The sequence below is a fragment of the Mustelus asterias genome, chromosome 24, assembly GCF_964213995.1.
Source record: "Mustelus asterias chromosome 24, sMusAst1.hap1.1, whole genome shotgun sequence".
NCBI lineage: Eukaryota > Metazoa > Chordata > Chondrichthyes > Carcharhiniformes > Triakidae > Mustelus > Mustelus asterias.
The window spans coordinates 44,116,335-44,136,281 of record NC_135824.1 but is presented as its reverse complement, the minus strand read 5'-3'; the positions used below and the strand labels follow the sequence as shown (position 1 = coordinate 44,136,281).

Sequence of the window (19,947 nt, the reverse complement as noted above, 5' to 3'; positions counted from 1 at the left end):
GCTTTAATTATTTTGGATTGACAAAGGGACTCGCAAGACAGACCTGAAAGGATGCTCCTGAACCGGGTTTCCTTTCTGATCCCGTTTTAACAGTTCAAAATTGCACCAACTAAAACACACCGATTAGGTTGAGTCAACCGGTTAGGTGGATTGGCCATGCTAAATTGCCCCTTAGTGTCAGGGGGACTAGCAGGGTAAATGCATGGAGTTATGGGGAAAGGGCCTGAGTGGGATTGTGGTCAGTGCAGACTCGATGGGCTGAATGGCCTCCTTCTGCACTGTAGGATTCTATGATCTATGACCTGTGATAAAACAGCAGCGTAACATTCAATATGTCATTGTTAATGTTTGCAATTAACTGATAATACATCCTGTAAATACAAAACATTGTGTCTTTGAAGTATTTTGTAAACATGTTGTTATTTTAGGTACTCACCAGCCCGTGACTTCACCTGAGCCCCTCCTGCTGGTTGGCTTTGCCAGGAAGCAGTGGATATTTTTGGAGTTCGCATTTGCATTCAGCATTGCTAATCGATGGCAGAGAATCCTGAAAGTTTAAAAGCCCACCCTCATTGATTTCAATCTGAGGCCAGTCAGAGAAACGTTAAATTTACTACTGAGGTTTTCAGAATTGCTCCCTCTCACCTTGCCCTCACATACAGTAAACAGCACCCCCATCCCACCCACACAGACACCCACCCACACAGACACACACACACACAGACGCACACACACACACCCACACACAAGGACACACAGACACACACACACAGAAACACACACAGACACACAAGGACACACAGACACACACAGACACACACACACAGACACACACACACACACACACCCTCACACATACGCACATACACACACACAAAGACACGCCCACACATGCACACTCAGTAATCAGCCTCTCTCACACAGTGTCGGACACTGGCTGGTCTCACTGTCGGACACTGGCTGGTCTCAGTGCCGGACACTGGCTCGTCTCAGTGCTGGACACTGGCTGGTCTCAGTGTCGGACACTGGCTGGTCTCAGTGCTGGACACTGGCTGGTCTCAGTGCTGGACACTGGCTGGTCTCAGTGTTGGACACTGGCTGGTCTCAGTGCTGGATACTGGCTCGTCTCAGTGCTGGACACTGGCTGGTCTTAGTGCTGGACACTGGCTTGTCTCAGTGTCGGACACTGGCTGGTCTCAGTGTCGGACACTGGCTGATCTCAGTGCTGGACACTGGCTGGTCTCCGTGCCGGACACTGGCTGGTCTCAGTGCCGGACACTGGCTGGTCTCAGTGCTGGACACTGGCTGGTTTCAGTGCTGGACACTGGCTGGTTTCAGTGCTGGACACTGGCTGGTTTCAGTGCCAGACACTGGCTGGTCTCAGTGCCAGACACTGGCTGGTCTCAGTGCTGGACACTGGCTGGTCTCAGTGCCGGACACTGGCTGGTCTTAGTGCTGGACACTGGCTGGTCTTAGTGCGGGACACTGGCTGGTCTCAGTGCCGGACACTGGCTGGTCTCAGTGCCGGACACTGGCTGGTCTCAGTGTCGGACACTGGCTGGTCTTTACCCACCTTTTTCCCACTTTCAGGCAGTGATCCAGATTGTCAGAAGTTGGGAATGATTAGCTGAGGATGAAATGTAAAGGGCAGTTTCATAGTGATTTGAAATGTGACGGAAACAGAATTCCCCAGGATCGAGACAGCAAGAAACACTGGGGAAATGGCACTGAATTGAAAACCATCTGCACCAATAAACACTGCCCAGGCAGTGGTCTCCTCTTTCCATTGGATGATTCAGATCTGCATAGCCAACTAAGAGCTGATTGGTTATTTCACAAGATGAACGTTTAAAATCTGAATTCTTGAACAACTTTGATTCAGTTTGTTCATCTCTTTTTTCTCTTCATTCAAGGGACACGGGCATCGCCGGCAAGGCCAGCATTTGTTGCCCATCCCAAGTTGCCCTTGAACTGAGTGTCTCACTCAGCCATTTCAGAGGGCAGTCAAGAGACAACCACATTGCTGTGGCTCTGGAGTCACATGTAGGCCAGACCGGGTAAGAACGGCAGATTTCCTTCCCTAACGGACATTAGTGAACCAGATGGGTTTTTACAACGATCGATAATAGTTACACACTGAGGCTAGCTTTCAATTCCAGATTTTATCCACTGTATTTAAATTCCATCACCAGCTATGGTGGGGTTTGAACCCCTGTCTCCAGAGTCTGGGCCTCTGGATTACTGGACCAGCGACTTTACCACTCTCCTATTGTCTCCCTGCGATGAGAACGCTCCCGAGAGCAGTTTTATATTTGCCATCGGACAGTCTGAATTCTTGCCCTGACTGGAACAGAGTGCCGAATTCCCTCAATCCTCCTCCAGTGGTGTGGGACCTTTCTGCCTGTGAGGGCGGACCTCCCCCAGTACTGCTCTGTAGGGTGGGGGGCGGAGGGGGAGGGTGAGCCTAGATCATGTTCTCGAATTCCTGGGACTTGAACCCTATGACCTTCAAGGTGAATTCACATGATTTCTTTCCAATCAAGTTTGCCACTAATGGAAATAACCATTGTAAGATTGTTGCATCTTTGACGTTCGATCAACGTGGATGCTTTCAACGTTGTCTTTGTGTTGTGGACCCATGGACACTTGAAATTGGATTGCGATTTGAAACCATTCATCTGGGACACAAGACAAGAGACATTGTCTGTGTCTATAGGCAGAATCACCAACTTCCAGTGTAGAATTTTCAATCCTCCTTGGTGTCCCGGACTCTTCCTGGAGGGAAAATCTTTTTTTTAATTTTCGCTCATTATTTTCTTTGTTAATTTGTTGCAAAAGTATTGGAGGGGGAGAAGGGTGGGATGTTGCAGGCCCCACATTGGCGAGTAATGTCACGGGACAGGATAGGAAAGTTTAAAGGTCATGGCTCTCCAGAATTTTCCAGTCCCTCCCATTGATGCTCACTGATGTCGGGGCTGGAAAATCCCGCCCAAAACATTTTCATTTATATAGCGCTTGTCATCATTCCGGACATCACAAAGCTTTACAGTCAATGACATGAGTGCAGTGACTGTTGTAATGTTGGAAACGAGGCTGCTTGGTGGGAGGCAGAAATGAAGTTTTTAGGAATATGTTCAACTTGGCCCAGTACACACAGCCACTCATTCCGATTATTCAGTAAACAGTGTGAAGATGGGAGCTTTTTAAAAATATTTTTTGCAATATGAAGATCATCTACAACATTTAAAGGAACAGTTTGAGAGACTACAGAAAGCCAATTTGGTTGTAAATTTAGCAAAAAGTGAATCTATAAAAGCAAACGTTACATACTTGGACCACATTGTTGGACATTGCCAAGTGTATCCATGAGATACAAAGCTATTGTAGAGCTCCCAATGCTCACAACAAAACGTGGAGGCAACAGGCAAATATGAAAGATTTTTGTATTTTGGAAAAGTTTGAGTTCAAAGAGCTACTGAGTACAATGTGTTAAGAAGTTGGAATGCAAAGTAAAGAATTGGATAAATAATAGCAGCACTGAGGAATTGTGAGATGCAGGTTATCCGAGCAGCGGAGTGAAACAGATATTTTAGTGAAGCAAAATGGAGACCAGCAGTCGAGGATCCCAGATCATAGCCACGTCCAGTTGCAAAGCAGAACTCTCTCAATGAATCAAGCTGTAGTGCAGGAAAGTCTGTCTGTGTGAGCTTCCCAAGCTTCCCAAAGGAAAGCTACAGTTCCTGTGTGATAATTACTTGCTGGATTTGGCTCATGTTGTTAAAACCTATGGGATGTTGTTTTGGGGCAGGTTTATTCTTGGAGTTCAGGAAAGTAGATAAGCTTGGATTGGGGGGTAATTTAAGCATACAGTCTGGGTAACCATTACTGTAGTTAATTGTAAATGTTGTTCTTTACTGCTCCTTTTGTGTTGTGTGCTTTAAAGTTTAATAAACATTTGATTATTTGATCATTTACGAGACTGAATCCTTTCCTCACCGGGTTTCATCTCTTTCCTCATATATTTTCCAAATCGCAAAAAATAAATTGTTAAGGACCAGCGTCCCAAGTTTTCCTTCTGGAATTTGGGATGACCTCACATTGAACATCAGCCGGGTTCATGACCCTAATAAAAGGAAAAAGGATATTTAAGGAAAGATATTAAGCTGAGTTGTGTTGGCTGTGAGGGAGATGACCTGAGACCCGCTCTGTGCCGAGAGATGGTGTGAAATCTGAAACAGTCATCCAGAAAGTCTGTGTTTCAGAAAGCAGGTTGTTTTTCTACACTTTCTTGGATTTCCACAGTCGAGTGGAAGAGTTTGAGGGGTCGTGCAATATACCTTTAACACAGTGACAGCAGTTTTCCCCTTGGATAATATTAGTGAACTTTTATAGTTAAAAGTCTGTAAGGGGCATATTGCCAAGTAATTTACTTATGTGTTCTGACCAAGTGGGTTTTTTGGGAGCCAAGGTTTTGCATGAGTGTTATGACTCACTGGTTCATTGGGTTTTAGTTAAGTCGGGTAGCATGGTCAGTGCAGGCTTGGAGGGCCGAAGGGCCTGTTCCTGTGCTGTAATTTTCTTTGTTCTTTGACTGTGCAACTTTGATCTTGTGTGCTTAATGTTAATAAATCTTTCAATCTTTAAAATCTAAAAAGTGTTACTGGAACTCAATGCTTCTGGGGTCGGTAGTTTTTTTCTCGTCATTGTCAAAATACAAAGAAAAAGGTTATGACCAGTGAGACAGGTTTCCCTCTGTGAGTTGTCTTGCTTATCAAATAACAACTGCTGTGGTCGTAACAACGTTGCAGAACCCATAGGTTTATTTTATTTTGGTTCAGATGATACAGTTTCCGACAATTGCAACCAGAATTACACAGTCTCAGACTCCCATCACCAGGTTTTGGGAGGAATGGGGAGATTTACATCAGATCGCTGCTCTCACAGCCTTCCCCTCCTAACACTGATCTGTCCTGTCTGCTCCTTTACTCATTGCTCTTTAATCATCGGGCAATGATTTCCATCCACTTGCATTTTCAGCCCCCCCTTCATTGACCATGCATCGCTCTTTGCCAATGACACCAACAATGGCCCGTACAATCTTTGGGACGAAGCCACTTGATAGCCCAGCAACTACAGAAGCATCTAGTGCACCGGCTAAACATTGAGTCAAACAGTGTTAACCATTGGGAGAGGGACACAGCCAACAGTGAATGGATCAGCATTGCTTTGGTTCAAATTAAATAAGATTTGAAATACAGGCCACCAAATCCAGCCACAGAAACAGAGAGGCCAAACAATCTTTAGCAGTTACACATAACTTCAAACAAATACTCCCGTGCGTTACCATCTAAAGGATGGTGCTGGGAGATCAAACATGCCTAACAGGGTCTGGCTGACTGCGGCCACAACAGGATCTTGGATTGTTAATTTTTCATAGAATCCTTACAGTGCAGAAGGAGGCCATTCGGCCCATCGAGTCTGCACTGACTCTCTGACAGAGCATTCCACCCAGACTCTATCCCGGTAGCCCCACATATTTACCCCGTTAATCTATCTAACCTACAGATCTTGGGACACTAAGGGGCAATTTAGCATGGCCAATCTACCTAACCTGCACATCTTTTGGACTGTGGGAGGAAACCGGAGCACCAGGAGGAAACCCACGCAGACACGGGGAGAACGTGCGGACTCCGCACAGTCACCCAAACCAGGAATCGATTCCAGGTCCCTGGCAAGAGTGAGGCAGCAGTGCTAACCCACTGTGCCATCATGTTGCCTGATAATTGGGGTTGCCAATGCTCCAGGATTGACCTGGAATCTCCAGGAATCGAAGACCAATCTCCCGGACAAGGCTGTGCAACCCTGGAGAAAAAGCATTGGGATGTTAAATGAGATTGTAACTTTCACATTTTCTTTGAACATTTCACCTTACCAGAGATAAAAATATTGAAAAGGAAGGACTGTTTGGCTGATAGTCATGCATCACCCAATTGGACAATGATTTGCTTTCCCAGGCAGTGTGGGATAATGGATGTGTTGGCTGGCTGATGGCCGGAGTGTGGGGCAAATTCCTTTTTGTTCACTCATGGGAGGTGGGCGTCGTTGGCTGGGCCAACATTTATGCTCATCCTTGAACTGGGTATCTCACTCGGCCATTTCAGAGGGCGGTTAAGAGTCAACCACATTGCTGTGGCTCTGGAGTCACATGTAGGTCAGACCGGGTAAGGACGACAGATTTCCTTCCCTAAAGGACGTTAGTGAACCAGATGGGTTTTTACCACAATCGACAATGGTTTCATGATCATTCCAGATTTTTAAAATTGAATTTAAATTTCATCATCTGCCGTGGTGGGATTCGAAACCGGGTCCCAGAGCAGTGCCCCGAGTCTCTGGACTATTAGTCCAGGGCCAACACAGCCACCGCTCTGCAAGTCATGCAATGAATACACATCAATCACACTTGGCAACTCCAGTTACCATGGAAATATCTATGTGCTTCGACTATCAGAGGGCAATCCAGGACAAAGGGGTGAAGTATTGGGGGCGGGGGCAAATTATGACAGAAAACTATCAGAAAGTGACAAAGTCCTTTCTCTTCTGGAATAACTTAGAGAATTCAGAATTGATAGAATGATTTGACTCGGGGAGGACCTTGTGTCCCCTGTAACATCAGCTTTATAAAAAATATAATGCTAGGAATGAGGGCATCACTGACAAGGCCAATATTTATTATCCATTCCCAGCTGCCTTCGTTGATACAACTTGGTAGCTTCTTTATTTATTTATTAGTGTCACAAGTAGGCTTACATTAACACTGCAATGAAGTTACTGTGAAAATCCCCTAGTCGCAACACTCCGGCACCTGTTCAGGTACACTGAGGGAGAATTTAGCATGGCCAATGCACCTAACCAGCACGTCTTTCGGACTGTGGTAGGAAACCCATGCAGACATGGGGAGAATGTGCAGACTCTGCACAGACAGTGACCCAAACCGGGTATCGAACCTGGGTCCCTGGTGCTGTGAGGCAGCAGTGCTAACCACTGTGCCACCGTGCTGTCCACAGCTGCTGTGTCCGAAGGGAGTAAACCACCTTCCGGAGTACCAGGCTGGCCTAAGACAGCAGGCTTCCTTTCCTGAAGGGCCTGTTGACAATCCAACACCATCACGATCACTGATCGCAACTATTGGAGAAAAATAAAACTGAATTCAAATTCTTAGACTGCCAAATGGCTCCGGCCTCTCGATTAGCAAACCCGGCCAGTGACCACTTACATCCACCAAGGAAGTACCATCATTGGCAAAGGGCAAAGATGCCACAGCAGCAGCTGGTTTTGCGAGCATGGAGCATACTCCCAGGGATTGAGAAACAGGCCAGCCATGTTCACAGCGGTTAGGAGGGGAGAACAGGTAAAGGAACAGAAGGAATGATTTCAACAAGCTAGATTTAAACTCCCCCTTTGCAAAGTTGCCCATCAAAAGTGAAGCTGTTCCACTACCCAATACAAAGTGTTTGTAAGGCATGCATCACCCCATAATTAACCAATGACATTGCAACATCTGATAAACAAAGTCAAAACATTTAAGCAAGACATGATTGGCATTTCATCCGTGCAAAATCATTTTTAAATTCTTGCACGATTTTTTGAGCAGGTTGTGATAATGAAGGTGATTATTTCACACAAACAACATCTTATTATAGAATCTTAAAGCAAATTAAACTGAGGAGGAGTTTGCCACAACTGTTCTGTAACAACTTTCATCAGGCAATTGAGGTTGGTCTGTTGGAATATGAACTCCCTGATTAAGGGCCAAATTGATGGGCCAATCAGGGAGCCTCTTGCTTTGTACATAACCAGGCGTGTCAGTTCCTCTGGGACTCCGAGTGTAGACGGCTAACTGAAAACACGCTGTGTGCTGTTGTCAGACTTGTAAATAAAGGGATTTTGGTGAAGGGAATTCTGCTTCCGAGGACTTATTACATCATATTCTCGTATTATGGTCAATTGGTTACAGATCTCATCCAAAGCTAGGTCCACCATTTTCCCTTTAACTCATTTTCACAATATTAAAATGCAAAAATAAATCGCTCCCAACGAGCTCTGCAATTGCAGTGACACCACAGTGCCTGCTGGTGGCAGTAGCTCCTGGAGGTTCAGCAGCATGGTGCAGACGGAGGTTGTGGGCAGTAAACAGTGGGCCCATTCACTTCTGAAAGGACGGGGCCCAGGCCCAGCGTGAAGCTATTAGGATGACCATACTTTCTCAATCATATCAAGAGAGGAGCAGCCCAGTGCTCAGCCACATCACCCAAGGTGGAGGAGGAAGGCCCTACAGTCTGATTCCAGCCACTGGAGAGACCAAAAGAGAAAACACTGGAAAATCTCAGCGGGTCTGGCAGCATCTGTAAGGAGAGAGAAGAGCTGGCGTTTCGAGTCCAGATGACCCTTTGTCAAAGCACAAGTCATCTGGACTCGAAACGTCAGCTCTTTTCTCTCCTTACAGATGCTGCCAGACCTGCTGAGATTGTCCAGCATTTTCTCCGTTGGTTTCAGGTTCCAGCACCCGCAGTAATTTGCTTTTATATTATATGGTTCCAGCCACTGCTCATTAATCCAGTTACCAGTGGCCCCCCCGTCACACACACATTTTACCTGCCGGGGACCTTTTTAAAAAATCTGCCAATCGAGTTTCAACAGGCAAACTGCGCGATTCGGGAACTATGGACTCAGTGGGAAGCAGAGTTTGGTGGGGAGATGATGGTGGCACATGTACTGGGGCAACAGAGCACAAACTCTGCATTAATTCAAGTCCCTACCTTAACGTTGCTGCGACGACCAAGTGAATGCTCTAGCTGCGATTAAGGGCAGCTGAGACTAACTGGGGGTTAGGACACAGATATAACAACCAGTTTTGTTGCATTTATTAATTATTCTTTTTCTCAGGAGTATAGCTGGGGGATGGCTGGGACACTGGGTATAATGGGAGGTCTTGATTACACTGGCCCCACCAGTGGCTGTCACTCCTGAAGCTGATGCTGAAAATGGACTGGCTCCAGCTTCTTCCTTTGCCAGATGGATGTTCAATGGATTAAACACCTCACCCATTTCTATTGGTCAACTACAGGAGATTGACATCTCTCCCACCAATCAGAACCCACTCCATCTACTTTATTGATCAACCAAGGGGCAGGTGGGGGTGGGGGTGGGTGGGGGAGGGGTCACGTGGCTCCTGACTTGAAACTAGCAAGCCGTTAATAATTTGGTATTTACTCAGGGAACAGGTTTCATGAGCTAGGAGCTCTTTTGGGGATATTGGCCGGAATTTGCCAACCCCTCCGGCTGACAGGTTTTTCCGGTCCCACCAAAGTCAACAGACATTTGAGTGCTTTGCCGGAATATCTGGTGACACGAGCAAGAACGTATGGCCACCCAAGAGTAATGGAAACACCAACTCATTCTTTCCTCTTCATCAAACTTCCAGTCTGACTTCCCCATTTACCTTTAATAAATGTGGAATAGGAACCTTATGGGCATAAAGCAAAAATCTATTTGTCTACACTTTTTCCAGGGGCAATGCAACTGAAAATGAACTGGAATTTGTTTCTGGGTGGTTCAGTAAGCCATCTTGCTTTGTTCATGCAGTGCATACTGGGACACAGGATGCCTACACGGACAGAAACGTCCACCTCAGACTTAATCCTCCATCAGGTGGAATGCCTTCAGGGCAGGAGTCCGAGGAGTTTGTCACTCACCATCCTGACTATACCGCTATTATTTCACTGTTGCTGGGTCCAAATTCTGGAACTCCCTCCCTAACATCACTGTGGGCGGGGTATCTAGGCCACACAGACCGCTGTGGTTTAAGTAGCCTTCTCAAGGTCAGGGAGAGAGGGGCAATAAACACTCGGCATGCCAGCCACATGCACATTCCACCAGTGAATAATTTTTAAACAAGGGCTCCAGATGCCGGGAGTGGAAGGGAATGAGAAGAAGTCCACGAAACGCGTAGTTAACCCTCAGAGGCACGTTAGAGGAAAATGGGCCACTCCGTGTTCTCGAGCCTCAGAGCAGCGAGCAGAGATCAGGCGAGGAAATGTTCAATGTAAATGGTGAAAGAATTGCCTTTATAAGGTGAGATCCTAAGAGCAAGCTCCCTCCCAGGTTGAGGTTTGCTTTAAGAGCCCAGTTGTAATTGAGTATGGGTACAGTTTGATAAAGCAGAGACAAGCAGGAACCGGGGTGCTGTCGTTCTGGGTCTGTGAGGAGCGCCAGGGAGTGACGGCTTCAAACATGGCCATGCAACATTAGCGGTGCATAGTTTCAGTTGGCGAAGGAAGAACAGATCTTGGAGCTGGGCGAGTGGTAACAACCCATCTGCTCACCACAATGTCATTGATGGCTGTATGGGGAGGGGATGGGTGGGAGAACGAACAAAGCCATTTATACTTTCACACGGGCCGCATGCAGATCTCTTGCAAGGCCAATGAGCTGTGTGAGGTCAGGGGTCAGGGTGTGATGACGTTTGCAAAGAGACGTTTGTGATACTTTCCTTGGTGCAGAAAACCATTAGGTAACCACGGTAACAGTGAGTCGACAAGTAAACAAGTACTTAAAGAGACAGCGTCCCCCTGACTGTATAAAACCTCATTTAAAAATATAGTAAGAGACATGATTTGATTTCCAAGGACTCCGTTCCACCATGTGGAACAGAACAGTCTAAGGCCTCTTGTTCCCTGGGACTTTCTGCTGCTAATTTCAGTATTTTCGGAAATAGTTTGCCGTGAATGTTGAATGTTAACTGTTCTGAAGGAACACAAGTATTGGGAACATTCCTTAAAGGGGCAGTGTTGTCTGCTATTGTGTGCTTTGTGTGAGGCAGTGGCCTCCACCTGACCACTGCAAAGGGTTGGGCCGGGGGCCTGCTTTTCTGCAGCAAGCCTCCGAGGCTTCCTTTTCAAAAAAGAAATTCTCATCCGCAGATGCATAACACGGAATTGGCGTGTCCAACAATTGAAGGATGGAGGTAGCAGGAAACACATCGGGCAACGTGCTTCCCTCATTGGGTATGGCTGACATAATTGAGTCTGGGAGCTGGGATCTGAGTGGGTGAGGGTTAAGGCTGGGGGGGGTGCAAAGGCTCGTTGAACGCTGCTTGACACAACCCTCAGAATCTTTCCAGACCCACCTCCCGGCCCCAGGATTGCCAAAAACATTGGCCGGAATGTCTTAAGTCCACATCTCCATTGCTTTATTGGCTTTCGGTGAATGCAAAGGTTAGATTAAAAAAAAGGCCTTGACTTTCACAGCCCACTTCCAATAAACCGGACTGTCTGAGGCACAAAGATACAAAAGTCCCTAACCCGAGGCAGAGCAGATTACCAGGGAAGATGCTGTCTCTTTAATGTAAGCAACCACAGTTGTGTCCCAATAAACACTCACCAGATCCAAACCCGGGAATTCCAAATGTGCTGTCTCCATCCCGAGCTCCTTGCGGTAAACAAGGAATCTTGATTTAAGCACAATATTGCTTGGCAGAAATTAAGAAAAGGGTTTGGGGTAGGAGTGACTCAGCAATAGGACTGGCCGAGAAATCTCTGGCACCCAAGGAAATACCTACGGGGAACGAGTGGTAACCAGCACAGATCACACAGGACAGCTCCTGTGCTGGCAATTTCTTGCCATCGTTAGTGTGCTGGAGCCAGAACATTCCAGTGGGCTGTGGCACCTGGTTGATGGTCCCATTTGGCTGATAGATTACGGGTGTCAGGATCTGCAGCTGAGGTTCTCCAACTAGAAAAGTCAGCGATTTGCCACGTGTTTATCAGAATTCAACTGTGAGCTCACTCCCACTCTGTGCCCATTTTCATCACAATTACAGAGAAAGACTCAAACATAAAAAAATACCACCGACGAGTACAAAGATTAAAAAACTAAATACACTCCATTTACTCTTTGGACAGGCGTTAATACAAATTCACATTTAAAAAAATACACTTTGCACAACTGGAACAATTCATTACACTGAGAAATTATAAAATAAATTAAAATGTACAGAAAGATATTGAACCGTGTGGTTTCCTATCACAGCAACAGGGACTTGCCCCTCCAGGAACCTTTCAGATGCTGCAATGGATAATGGGATGGGAGGGAATCTGGCAGTGCGAGTGGGGTGGCTGGAGGGTTTGCGTTCGTTCAGCCACTCTCCAGCATCTTGTTGGCATGCTTGTTGGCTTCATCGATGCGGGCTTTGTTCATGTCCCCCTGGTTGAAGAACAAGACATGAAGTTTGGAGTTGTACATGTGAACATACCCAACATCTTCCCCAGCATTCCACCATTGCATCTGTCATTAACTCCCTCTTGTTTTCCACCATCTCGCCTCTACCCACCTCTTCAGTCACCACTCCTCTTCTAATCCTTGCTCTACGTCTAGATTTCACCCCTTGTAGAACATCTTGCAACACTTGCTCCATTACAAAGACACTTTGTGTGTGAGAATATAGTTCAGATTACTCTGGATGATGGAATGGGTCAACTTCCACAAGTCATTCCAAGAAAGGTTCACAGGAAACCCCTGTGCCTACAGCTGGTAATGCTTTGGCAGTTAACTGGCATTAGTGGAAAATGACATCCACAAATTGAGCACCAAGTGGTGCAGTTATTATAGTGGGCACACTGCTGCCTGTGCTTTTATCTGCATGAAACACATCATTCAGGCTGAGACTTTAGGGCTGTAGCGAGGGAGTGCTACACTGTCAGGGATGTCATTTCCTCAGATAGCACCATTTGAATAACAAGTCCTTCCCTAAGGACTTGTAGGGAGATTTGCTAGTGTTATTGGGGAGCGTTTAAGCTAGATTTGCAGGGGGGTGGGAACCAGAGTGCCAGAGCAGATAGTGGAGCAGGGGTAAAAAGACAAGTTAGTTCAAGCAAAATCACAAATGGAAGGGTAGAGTGTGGTGGAAATAATTTTTTGAGGTGTGTCTATTTCAATGCCAGGAGTATTGTGGGGAAGGCAGATGAGCTGAAGGCGTGGATAGACACGTGGAAATATGACATTATAGCCATTAGTGAAACTTGGCTACAGGAGGGGCAGGACTGGCAGCTCAATGTTCCAGGGTTCCAATGTTTCAGGCGGGATAGAGGCAGAGGGATAAAAGGTGGGGGGGGGTGGCATTGTTGGTCAGGGAAAATGTTACAGCGGTACTCAGGCAGGATAGATTAGGGAGCTTGTCTACAGAGGCCCTATGGGTGGAGCTGAGAAACAGGAAAGGTATGACCACATTAATGGGCTTGTATTATAGACCACCCAATAGTCAGCGAGAATTGGAGGAGCAAATCAGCGGAGAGATAGCTGACAACTGCAAGAAACACAAAGTTGTGATAGTAGGGGATTTTAATTTTCCACATATAGATTGGGACTCGCATACTGTTAAAGGTTTAGACGGGGTAGAGTTTGTAAAATGTGTTCAGGAGAATTTTCTACATCAGTATATAGAGGTGCCAACTAGAGAGGATGCGATATTGGATCTCCTATTGGGAAATGAGTTAGGGCAGGTGATGGATGTGAGTGTGAGGGAACACTTTGGATCCAGTGATCATAATGCCATTAGTTTCAACCTGATCGTGGATAAGGATAGATCTGGTCCTCGGGTTGAAGTTCTGAACTGGAAAAAGGCCAAATTTGATGAAACGAGAAGGGATCTGGGAAGTGTGGATTGGCACAGGCTGTTCTCTGGTAAGGATGTAAATGGAAAGTGGGAGGCCTTCAAAGGAGAAATTTTGAGAGTGCAGAGTTTGTATGTTCCTGTCAGGATTAAAGGCAAAGTAAATAGGAATAAGGAACCTTGGTTCTCGAGGGAGATTGTAACACTGATTAAGAGGAAGAGAGAGTTGTATGAAATGTACAGGCAGCAAGGAACACATCAGATGCTCGAGGAGTATAAAAAGTGCAAGAAGCTACTTAAGAGGGAAATCAGGAGGGCTAAAAGAAGACATGAGGTTGCTTTGGCAGACAGAGTGAAGGAAAAGCCAAAGAGCTTCTATAGGTATGTTAGGAGCAAAAGGATAGTGAGGGATAAAATTGGTCCTCTTGAAGACCAGAGTGGTAGACTGTGTATGGAACCAAAAGAGATGGGGGAGATACTAAATGGTTTTTTTTGCATCCGTATTTACTGAGGAAACGGGCATGGAGTCTACGGAAATAGGGCAAACTGGTAGTGACCATGGAACCTTTACAGATTAAAGGGGAGGAGGTGCTCGCTGTCTTGAGGCAAATCAGAGTGGATAAATCCCCAGGACCGGACAGGGTATTCCCACGGACCTTGAGGGAAGCTAGTGTTGAACTTGCAGGGGCCCTGGCAGACATATTTAAAATGTCAGTATTCACGGGGGAGGTGCCGGATGATTGGAGGGTGGCTCATGTTGTTCCGTTGTTTAAAAAAGGTTCCAAAAGAAATCCGGGAAATTATCGGCCAGTAAGTTTGACGTCGGTGGTGGGCAAGTTATTGGAAGGTGTGATAAGGGATAGGATCTACAAATATTTGGATAGACAGGGACTTATTAGGGAGAGTCAACATGGCTTTGTGCGTGGTAGGTCATGTTTGACCAATCTATTAGAGTTTTTTGAGGAGGTTACCAGGAAAGTGGATGAAGGGAAGGCAGTGGATGTTGTCTACCTGGATTTCAGCAAGGCCTTTGACAAGGTCCCTCATGGGAGGTTAGTTAGGAAGGTTCAGTCGCTAGGTATACATGGGGAGGTAGTAAATTGGATAAGACACTGGCTCAATGGAAGAAGCCAGAGAGTGGTTGTGGAGGGTTGCTTCTCTGAGTGGAGGCCTGTGACTAGTGGTGTGCCGCAGGGATCGGTGTTGGGTCCATTGTTGTTTGTCATCTATATCAATGATCTGGAAGATAATGTGGTCAATTGGATCAGCAAGTTTGCTGATGATACAAAGATTGGAGGTGTAGTGGACAGTGAGGAAGGTTTTCAAAGCTTGCAGAGGGATTTGGACCAACTAGAAAAATGGGCTCAAAAATGGCAAATGGAATTTAACGCAGACAAGTGTGAGATATTGCACTTTGGAAGGACAAACCAAAGAAGAATGTACAGGGTAAATAGTAGGACTCTGAAGAGTGCAGTTGAACAGAGGGATCTGGGAATACAGGTACAGAATTCCCTAAAAGTGACGTCACAGGTGGATAGGGTCGTAAAGAGTGCCTTTGGTACATTGGCCTTTATAAATCGGAGTATCGAGTATAAAAGTTGGAGTGTTATGGTAAGGTTATATAAGGCATTGGTGAGGCCGAATTTGGAATATTGTGTACAGTTTTGGTCACCTAGTTACAGGAAGGATGTAAATAAGATTGAAAGAGTGCAGAGAAGGTTCACAAGGATGTTGCCGGGACTTGAGAAGCTGAGTTACAGAGAGAGATTGAATAGGTTGGGACTTTATTCCCTGGAGCGTAGAAGATTGAGGGGAGATTTGATAGAGGTGTATAAGATTTTGATGGGTATAGATAGAGTGAATGCAAGCAGGCTTTTTGCGCTGAGGCTAGGGGAGAAAAAAACCAGAGGGCATGGGTTAAGGGTGAAAGGAGAAAAGTTTAAAGGGAATATTAGTGGGGGCTTCTTCACGCAGAGAGTGGTGGGAGTGTGGAATGAGCTGCCGGATAAAGTGGTAAATGCGGGGTCACTTTTAACATTTAAGAAAAACTTGGACGGGTTCATGGATGAGAGGGGTGTGGAGGGATATGGTCCAAGTGCCGGTCAGTGGGACTAGGCAAAAAATGGTTCGGCACAGACAAGAAGGGCCAAAAGGCCTGTTTCTGAGCTGTAATTTTCTATGGTTCTATGGGAGTTTATACCTGCCATGGAGGGAGTGCAATAAAGGTTCAGTTAATTAATTCCAGGGGTGGGGGAATTGTCCTATGAGGCAAGATTAAATAGACTGGGCCTTTATTCTCTGGAGTTAAGAAGAATGAGAGGTGATCTCATTCAAACTTACAAATTTTGTATAGGGCGTGACAGGGTAGATGCAGGAAGGATGTTCCCCCCTGGCTGGAGGGGTGGGTATAGAACCAGGGGACACAGACTCAGAATAAAGGACAGGCCATTTAGGACTGAGATGAGGAGGAATTTCTTCACTCAGAGGGTGGTGAAACTTTGGAATTCTCTACCCAGAGTATTGTGGAGGCTCAATCATTCATGCTGAGATCGATAGATTCCTACATCTTAAAAACATCAAAGGATCTGGAACTCTCTCCCTCAAAGGGCGCTGGAAGCAGAGTCTTTGAATATTTTTAAGACAGAGCTAAATAGATTCTTGATTAAGAAGGGGTGAAAGGTTATCAGGAGTAGACGGGAATGTGGGGTTGAAGTTATAATCAGATCAGCCATGATCTTATTGAATGGCAGAGCAGGCTCGAGGGGCTGAGTGGCCTCCTCCTGTTCCTAATTCATATGTACACATGTATTCACATGTATGTACATATGGGCATTGTGCAGGAAAATGATGCTAAAGTAACAGATCAAGCATTGAATGGGGGAGTGAGCTTGAAGGGCTGAATGGTCTCCTACTGTAATCCCTCATGTTCTGATGTTCAACATTAAAGCATCAACCAAGGTCCATAAAGCAGAAGATCTGATGGATTTTCTCATCACTTGTTGGGACCTTATTGTTCACAAATTGCAATTCTGAAATTGCAACGAACGGCAACTCTCCCCATTGACTGTGCTAGATTTGGACTGACACTCCCAATCTCAACTAATCATAGAATCATACAGTGCAGAAGAGGTCCTTCGACCCATCGAGTCTGCACTGAGGCGTTAGAAACACCTGAACTCCCACCTCATCCCATCTACCAGCACTTGGCCCAAAGCCCTGAATGTTATGATGTGCCAAGTGCTCATCCAGATACTTTTTAAAGGATGTGAGGCATCCCGCCTCCACCACCCTCCCAGGCAGCACATTCCAGGCTGTAAAAAGATTTTTCCTCACATCCCCCCTAAACCTCCTGCCCCTCACCTTGAAACTTTCATGTCCCCTTGTAACTGACTCTTCATTTTAGGCGAACAGCTGCTTCTTATTCACTCTGTCCATGCCCCTCATAATCTTATACAGCTCGATCAGGCCTCCCCTCAGTCTTCTCTGCTCCAATGAAAACAACCCAAGCCTATCCAACTTCTCTTCATAACTTAAATGCTCCACCCCAGGCAGCATCCTGGTGAATCTCCTCTGCACCCCTTCCAGTGCAATCACATCCTTCCGATAATGTGGCGGCCAGAACTCATAGAAACATAGAATCCCTACAATGTAGAAGGAGGCCATTCGGCCCATTGAGTCTGCACCAACAACAGTCCCACCCCAGGCTCTATCCCCAGAACCCCACACATTTACCCCGTTAATCCCTCTAACCTACACATCCCGGGACACAAAGGGGCAATTTAGCATGGCCAATGCACCCAACCTGCACATCTTTGGACTGTGGGAGGAAACCGGAGCACCCGGAGGAAACCCACGCAGACACAGGAAGAACATGTAGACTCCACACAGACAGTGACCCAAGCCGGGAATTGAACCCGGGTCTCTGACGCTGTGAAGGAGCAGTGCTAACCACTGTGCTACCGTGCTGCCCTGCACACAGAACTCCAGCTATGGCCTCACCAAAGTTCTATACAACTCCAACATGACTTCCTTGCTTTTGTAATCTATGACTTGATTGATAAAAGCAAGTGTCCCATATGCCTTTTTCACCACCCTTTTAACATGCCCTTCTGTCTTCAGAGATCTATGGACAAATACGCCAAGATCCCTTTGTTCCCCAGAACTTCCTTATCAAACTACCTCTTCCAAAGTGTATCGCCTCACACTTTCCAGGGTTAAATTTCATCTGCTACTTATCCGCCCATTTGACTATTCTGTCTCTATCTTCTTGTAGCGCAAGACACTCCGCCTCACTATTAACCACCCGGCCAATCTTTGTGTCCTCCTCAAAGAACTATAACAAATTTGTCATACATGACTTCTCCTTGACAAAGCTGTGCTGACTCAGTCTTATTTTATCATGCATCTCCAAGTACTCTGCAATCTCATCTTTAATAATGAACTCTCAAATCTTGCCAATGACCGAAGTCAGGCTCACCGGCCTATAATTTCCTGCCTGCTGCCTCCCTCCCTTCTTAAACAGCGGTGTTACATTAGCTACTTTCCAGTCCTCTGGGATCCTCCCTGCCGCCAGTGATTCCTGAAAGATCACCACCAATGCCTCCACAATTTCCTCAGCTATCTCTTTTAGAACCCTGAGGTGTAGTCCATCCGGCCCAGGTGGTTTATCCACCTTCAGACCTTTCAGTTTCCCCAGAACCTTCTCCTTAGTGACGGCCACTACACTCACCTGTGCCCCCTGATTCTCCTCCCGGAGCTCTGGCATCCCACTGGTGTCTTCCACCGTGAAGACTGATGCAAAGTAACTATTCAGTTCCTCAGCCATTGCTTTGTTTCCTATTATTCCTTCTCCAACCTCATTTTCCAGAGGTCCAATGGCTATTTTCTCATTTTTGCCTCTCTCTTACCTTTTATATATTGGAAAAAAACTCTTCCCATCTTCTTTTATATTACTAGCTAGTTTACACTCATATTTCATTTTCTCCCCCCTTATTGTTTTTTTAGTTGTCCTCTGCTCGCTTTTAAAGGCTTCCCAATCCTCTGGCTTCCCATTAATCCTCGCCACTTTGTATGCTTTTTCTTTTGCTTTTATGTTTTACCCTGATGACTTCCCTCATCAGCCATGGATGCCTCATCCTCCCCTTAGCATCTTTCCTCCTCCTTGGGATGAATTTCTGTTATGCCTCCCGAATAACTCCCCAAAACTCCTGCCATTGTTGTTCCACTGTCTTCTCTGCTAGACTCCCTTTCCAATCAACTCTGGCCAGCTCCTCCCTCATGTCTTTGTAGTTACCTTTATTTAATTGTGATACCGTTACATCTGATTCCAGCTTCTCCCTCTCAAACTGCAGGGTAAATCCTATCATATTGTGGTCACTGCTCCCCAAGGGTTCCTTCACCTTAAGTTCCCTAATCAAGTCTGCCTCATTACACATCATCAAATCCAGAATTGCCTGTTCCCGAGTAGGCTCTGTCACAAGCTTCTCCAAAAAACCATCTCTTAGACATTGCACAAATTCCTTTTCTTGGGATCCACTACCCACCTGATTTTCCCAGTCCACCTGCATATTGAGGTCCCCCATGATTATTGTAATATTGCTTTTTCTATCTCCTGATTTATTTTCTGCCCCACGTCCTGACCACTGCTCGGGGGCCGGTACATAACTCCCATCAGGGTCTTTTTACCTTTGCGATTCCTCAACTCTACCCACAGAGATTCTATGTCTTCTGATCCTATATCGCTTCTTGCTATCGATTTAACTTCATTCCTTACTAACAATGCAACCCGGCCCCCTTTGCCCAGCTGCCTGTCCTTTCGACAGGGGTCATGATGTGGAGATGCCGGCGTTGGACTGGGGTAAACACAGTAAGAAGTCTAAACCTGGTGTTGTGAGACTTCTTACTTTCGATAGGACACATATCCTTGGATATTTAGATCCCAGCCCTGATCCCCTTGCAGCCACGTCTCTGTGATGCCCACAACATCGCACCGGCCAATTTCAATGTGCGCAACAAGCTCATTTACCTTGTTCCGTATACTGCGCGCATTTAGGTCCAACACCCTCAGTCCTGCATTGACCACCTCCCTTCTCATACTTGTCACCTTTTTTGCTCTGCCTGAGGTTAGATTCCTGCCACCTTCTATACTCTCTGTTCTATTACGTGGTCTGGAAACTTTACTAATCTCTCCTGAGCCCTCAGCTCCTTTAACTAGTTGAAAGTCCTCATCATTAACCTGCACTCCTACCCTCTCCCTTACCTTTGATTTTCTAATTTCCCCT

General features: G+C 46.1%; 1 protein-coding gene across 1 annotated transcript in view; it reads right to left on the bottom strand.

Moving 5' to 3' along the window:
* Positions 1 to 11,924: 11,924 nt before the first annotated feature.
* LOC144511064 (synaptosomal-associated protein 25-like) overlaps positions 11,925 to 19,947 on the bottom strand; it is a 93,163-nt gene continuing 85,140 nt past the window's right edge. The window contains exon 7 of the mRNA XM_078241034.1: positions 11,925 to 12,261. Coding sequence (XP_078097160.1) covers positions 12,193 to 12,261 — 69 coding nt within the window. The 3' untranslated portion in view covers positions 11,925 to 12,192. The remainder of the gene's footprint in view (positions 12,262 to 19,947) is intronic.